At 48.5% G+C, this 6,134-nt stretch overlaps 1 protein-coding gene across 26 annotated transcripts in view; it reads left to right on the top strand.

The window, feature by feature from the left end:
- Positions 1-1,063: 1,063 nt before the first annotated feature.
- The window catches only part of FN1 (fibronectin 1), a 64,548-nt gene continuing 59,477 nt past the window's right edge, over positions 1,064-6,134 (top strand). For 10 of the 26 annotated variants that reach the window (XM_040986478.1, XM_040986477.1, XM_040986476.1 and 7 more), the window contains exons 1-5: positions 1,066-1,369; positions 2,253-2,381; positions 3,452-3,589; positions 4,853-4,984; positions 5,899-6,036. In XM_040986478.1, the coding sequence (XP_040842412.1) occupies positions 1,219-1,369; positions 2,253-2,381; positions 3,452-3,589; positions 4,853-4,984; positions 5,899-6,036 (688 nt within the window). In that variant the 5' untranslated portion in view covers positions 1,066-1,218. Of the gene's footprint in view, positions 1,370-2,252; positions 2,382-3,451; positions 3,590-4,852; positions 4,985-5,898; positions 6,037-6,134 lie in introns of all 26 variants that reach the window. The other 16 variants (XM_040986465.1, XM_040986473.1, XM_040986466.1 and 13 more) reach the window with 3 other exon arrangements.

The raw sequence follows: 6,134 nt of genomic DNA, 5'->3' as shown, positions 1-6,134 counted from the left end.
TTTCTCCATTTGTTTGTCTCGTACTGGCAACGACAAAGGTGACGGAAAACCGGGGCATGAAGGTGCTCTCTGCCCGTCTCCGGTCCGACTTTGGGGTTCTGGGGCTGTCCACTTGCTGACTTCTCGCTCCGTGCACACGGGCACCCCGTTCCCAGGAAAAGAAGGCTTTTCTGAACATCTTTAAAAGAAAAGAAAAAGCTAACTGTGGCTTTGTCCTGTTAAAGGAAACATCCTCAAAATTAACCCCAGATCTGCAAAGCTGTCCCAGAACGTCGGGAACTTGGTCTAAGCCCAGGAAAGGACTCGCTTTTCCCTTCGCTGCGTTTCTCCACGCCGGGCAAGGGCTACGTGGAGCTGGAGCGAGGTCCGACCCCAATCCCAAGTGTGCGCTCTGGATCCCGGAGCGAGGGAACCCGGCGGCAGGCCCCACCCCGGATTCCTACAGCTGTAAGGTGGCGGCTACTTTATGGGTTTTCCTCCCCCACAAAACACACTCCAGAGAGCAGAGGTTATTTTTTTTTCCAGAGGTGACGCAATGTCCTCAAACACCGCCACCACTACCACCTCCCCCCTCCCAATAAAAAAAATAAAGGGAAAAAGGAGACGGGGGCGGGGGGGGGGGGGCCCTGCACCCTGTCGCTTTGCACTGCCACAGCCCCTCCCTTCCTCCCAAGTCTGTCCCTTTACGGCCGCTTCCCGTCCCTCTCCTCCTCCTCCCATCCCAAAAGTTTGACGACCGCAAAGGAAACAAAAAAAAGTTCCCTCGCCCGACTCCTGGCGGCCCATCAGCATCTCTTTTGTTCGCCGCGAACCCACAGACCCCCGTGACGTCGCCCGGGCCCGGGCCAATCGGCGCGCGGCCGGAGGCGGCGGTGGGGCGGGGGGCGGGCTGGGGGAGCGGGACCGACCCTCCCCGTGGGCACCCGTGGCCTCGCGGGGGGCGGGAGGGGACCGTGCCATATAAGCCCCGGCGCTCGGGACTCGGCCGCCCGCCGGCAGCGCTTGGACTGGCGAGGACCGGGGACCAGGCGAAGGGAGCCTGCAGCCTCAACTTCTGCCGTCCCTACCCTCGCCTCCCCCGCGTCTTCGTAGGGGCGTCCAGCCCCGGGGGACCCTGCCAGAGGCTTTGCTCTCGCAGGTTACGAAGGGCAGCGAAAACTTGGTGGCAACTTGTCTTGGCGCGGGGGGTGAGGGCGGTTCTCCCCGCAGCGTCTCAAGATGCTTAGGGGTCCGGGACACGGGCTCCTGCTGCTGCTGTCGCTCCTGTGCCTGGGGACGGCGGTGCCCTCCACCGGAGCCTCGAAGAGCAAGAGGCAGGCTCAGCAAATAGTGCAACCCCAGTCCCCGGTGGCTGTCAGTCAGAGCAAGCGTGAGTACTGAGGTGGCGGCGGGCTGGGCCGGCCGTCGCGGGTCGGGACCCCAGAGCCGACGCAAGTTGCGGTTGAAGTTCGGCGCGCGCGCGTTCTTGCGTCTCGGGGAGGGCGTGCGCGCTTGACTGAGAGGAACCAACTGTGGACACAAAAGGCCCTCGGTCGGGGCAGGCTGGATCTGAGGGCCTAGAATAAGCCAATGCACCTTGAGGGACAAGGGCTCTGGGAAGCTTTCCTCTACAAAGGCGGGGGTGGGGGGTGGCAGGGTGGATGATGCGTGCTTGTACGTTTTACACCTGGGATCGATATGGTCCTGGCCGCCCCTTGGTCTCTTTCTTATTGAATAATGGTTGGCTGTTTCCAAAATGTGGGTTCAAGAATAGCGAAGTTTTGTCAAACTAACTTGAAACAAACATGCATGCTGCTGTGGGGCCGCTCAGCGCTGCGCTACACCTAGAGGTGCGTTTTCCACTGAGTCACCCTGGTTCTGCCTCGGCTCAGCTTGCTCTTTGGTGACTTATGAATCCATATGGATACCAGAGTTGCTGGCCTGTTTTAAAGTGTAAATTCAGGCATCTGCCTTTCCAATCCTTTCCACTTATTCCGTGCCGACCCCTGCCTGGCTCTAAGGCAATGAGGTCACTGCATAACACTGAGCTAAGTTTACAAAAGAAGGAAGAAGAACATGTGGCCACTCTGGGGATAGCTAGTTTGTGTCTGGGTAGAGCACTGCGTGTTAATTCTGCTGATGTGTTTCTGATGATTCGTTGACTGTGTGATGTTTGATGCTCAGACTGACCAACTAGGTATAGGGAAAACTTCACCATGGAGACCAAAGGTGAGATGGAAATGTAATTATAGTTTTCCTTCCATTACCTCCAGCGGGTTGTTACGACAATGGGAAGCACTACCAGATAAACCAGCAGTGGGAACGCACCTACCTGGGCAATGCCTTGGTTTGTACCTGTTATGGAGGAAGCCGAGGTTTCAACTGCGAAAGCAAACCCGAGCGTAAGTAGTGAGAAACTCCATGGTCACTGTCTGGTAGTAGACAGTGTTGCTTGCGGTTAGAAGCACATCTTGCCCTCTTTCATAAAGAGTTAATAACTGTGTAAGTTACAGTCTTTCGCATGTTACTGTAGCCTTTAAAACCTGCAGGCAAATGTATTCCAAATCAACCCCCGGGGTTTGCTGCTTGATTTAGTCTTGCAGCATTTTTGAAGATAATTAAAATTTGCTTACAGAAGTTTAACTGTACAAGTATGAAGCAGAATACATTCTGGGCACTGTATTGTGAAGCGGTTTGTCAGCTGCCTTGTAAAACCACCCACCACTTCGAAGTTCACATTTCTTTGAGGCCATTGGTAGCTTTCTTGTAAATAATAGTAAGTCCTGCAGAGGGGCACCGAGGAAGCTAGGATGGACATACCCTGTAGGATTAGCAAATGCCTGGTGAGGAGCTTCAGACTGTTTGCTTTTTTTGTGGACCTTGGCTTGACTTCCTGAGTCAGAGATTGGAATCTGAAACCCTTCCTTCCCAAGCAAGCTGCTCAGCGAGCCCTGCCTGTGTGTGTGTTCCCCCCTCGGGGCCCGAGAGTGCTTTCCCAAAGAAATGAATTTATAGGAAATTTGAGAGCTTGTCAAAGGTCAAATGCTGTGGCATGGATATAGCTTAGGGTAAGACCTGCATCACTCTGTTTAATTAATTTATTTATTTCATTGGAAAGTCAGATACACAGAAAGGAGGAGAGGCAGAGAGGAAGATCTGGCCGTTGACTCACTCCCCAAGCCACCACAATGGACGGAGCTGCATCAATCTGAAGCAGGGAACCCAGAGCCTCTTCTGGGTTTCCCATCTGGGTTCAGGGTCCCAAGGCTTTGGGCCATCTTCGACCGCTTTCCCAGTCCACAAGCCCATATGGGATCCTTGTGTGAGGAGAGAACTTTAGCTGCTAAGCTACCACACTGGGCCCATAACTCTTATTTTAAACTTCAGTTGTTCCTACTATGTATGGGATTCTTGGGGAACAGTAATGTTTTTTGCACGTGTGAGCTCACATGGTCTTTCTGTCTCCCCTCAGCTGAAGAAACTTGCTTTGATAAGTACACCGGAAACACTTACAGAGTTGGGGACACTTATGAGCGCCCTAAAGACTCCATGATCTGGGACTGTACCTGCATTGGGGCTGGGAGAGGAAGGATAAGCTGCACTATTGCAAGTAAGGAAAGCGTCCTGTAACATAAATGAGAACTGTGCTGTTACCATCGCTGTCATTTTTTTGCATCCATGACTGGGATAATCTTAACCTTGGGAATCACCCCTGGTGACCAAGGTTACCCAACTGCCTCCTGCGCTTCTTGGAGACTTGTCTGAGCTTAACTGACATCAGTGCTTTTAATGTGTAAATTGGTGGTGGTGGGGGGGTGTGTGTATGCATGATGTGGCCAACTAGTTCTCTTGGGCTCCATGTCTTGCACAGGTGCCTAGTTTATATTTCCTGAATGTCGTCAAGCCAGACTGATCATGGGATTTCTGGCGATTGAGAAGATGTTGATGAAGAATGAGTCAGCTCTGCAGTGGCAGAACTCTCATCCTTCTCACAACGCTAGTCTGGTTTCTTTGTGACCACTAGGTTCTACACAGGAAGCAGTTCTTTCTGTTCCTAGGGATAATATGGAATAAATAGTCCAACAGTTTCTCCAGGGAACTTTGAGGACTGGACTAACTCTCATGAGGTCTAGTTCAGCTAAGTCAATATTTCCAGTATGATTCACCAGGTTACCAAGAGAGGCTGTTAGTATAACATTTAACACTTTTTAAAATTCTTCTTGTAAGTATAAGTCATCTTAAAAGGCTTCTGTCCCAGAGAACCAGTCATTTGTGAATCGGCCCAGTCAGCTCTGCCCATACCTTAAGTGAAGGTTTGTCTACATTTATAAGTTGATCACAGGAGTCAGTGATGTGTCATGTGTGCACTGTGTTGTGTAGGTCAGCCTTTGGGTGTTCCATCACTCAGTGTAACAGCCTTGAAAAGCACCAGGATTTTCACACTGTATGTTTTCTGCTTTCCACCCAAGTGGTGTTTCTGTCCCAAGATGAGATTTGGGTTCTTCATACTCCCCAAACCTGGGATGCTCTGCCCGATGCAGCCTTTTCATTGACAACCTCGGACTCAGCCTATGGTGTCTGTGTTGAGGCTATCATGACTCCATTTCTGTGATCTTCCTAGGGAACCAGGATTTATAACCCCACTTTTGCCATTCATAATTTTCTGAGGTTTCCCTTTGGGCTTTAAGCAGACACTTAATTGAATTGACTCAAAGTGACTAAACCTATGGACTTTTCCCCTATCTCTGTCAGGAAAGTGGTTTTGATTTTGTGATTTGGGTAACCTAGATATCTATCCTAGGTAGAAACATGAGACTTGTTTTTAAGTTCTCTGTATGATCCCTTCCTAACATTTGCCTCTTTTCTAAAACAGACCGCTGCCATGAAGGAGGTCAGTCCTATAAGATTGGTGATACCTGGAGGAGGCCGCATGAGACTGGTGGTTACATGTTGGAGTGTGTGTGTCTGGGAAATGGAAAAGGAGAATGGACCTGCAAGCCCATAGGTGAGTGACCATTGGGGATATGTTGGGTGGCAATGCACAATTGTAATGTTGCATTAAACCAAACACCTACCTAGACAAGAGACCAGAATGTCAATCCAAAAATTATAAAATGAGGAGTTTATTTCATATAGTGAAATGTTCTAGAATTTCTGATGTTTTTCAAAGAAATAGATCCAGATAACTATCCATGTACTTAATGCTCTGCTTCAAAAACACAAGAATTGATAAGTTAGGAAGAAGTAATTTCTTCTAGTAGTTAGATTCTCCCATGCAAAGATATAAATTTTTTAAAAGGAAAAAATGACACTTTTGACACATTTATTTCTAGAAACTTACTGGAGTGAAACACAAAATGGTACAGGCTGTCACACCCTGGGGATTTCTTCTCCGAATCAAAGTTACTGATGACTTTCAAGTCTCGGTTAAACCCTGTTAGTACAAATGCAAAACTTTCTGGTTATCTTTCTTCTTTCTAATTCACAGATTTTGATTTTTGTTTTGTCTTTTATAGAAATCCATCCTTTAGATAGCTTCCTTATTTTACAAAGGCCATTCATAATTTATAATTGGCCATACATGAAGACTGGAATTTTGCCTATGTGGTCACCCACAAACTAGATATATACAGATCCTATCAAAAACGCTAGTGTGGAATTTGTAACTAGCTGGAAATACGCCGTGCATGCATCATGGAGAGAACAGGACTTCTGCCTGCCAACTGGGCTTGAGTCCTCTTTGGCTTTGACTGGTTGCTAAGGGCTTAGTTGCCGGGTGTGCCTTTCTTTCTGAACACAGTGCCACTTAAAAAACTGTGACTGTATTTTTGCTTACACACTACACTTCAAATTACAGGGAGACTGCATAATTCAAAATAAGCTTTTCTTTTTCTGATTTTCTTCCAAATTTTTCCACAGCTGAGAAATGTTTTGATCATGCTGCTGGAACTTCCTATGTAGTTGGGGAAACCTGGGAAAAACCTTATCAAGGCTGGATGATGGTGGACTGCACTTGTCTGGGAGAAGGCAGTGGACGTATCACTTGTACCTCTAGAAGTATGTGTCCAATTTTTATATAAAAATATTGTCTTCGGGATTCCTAAGGTATAATTTCACTTAAAACGCATCAACACCCTGTGATAACTTCTGGAAGC

The sequence above is a fragment of the Ochotona curzoniae genome, unplaced genomic scaffold (assembly GCF_017591425.1).
Source record: "Ochotona curzoniae isolate NIBS_2020 unplaced genomic scaffold, NIBS_Ocur_1.0 contig_4514, whole genome shotgun sequence".
Lineage (NCBI taxonomy): Eukaryota > Metazoa > Chordata > Mammalia > Lagomorpha > Ochotonidae > Ochotona > Ochotona curzoniae.
This window is presented reverse-complemented; position numbering and strand designations above follow the sequence as displayed.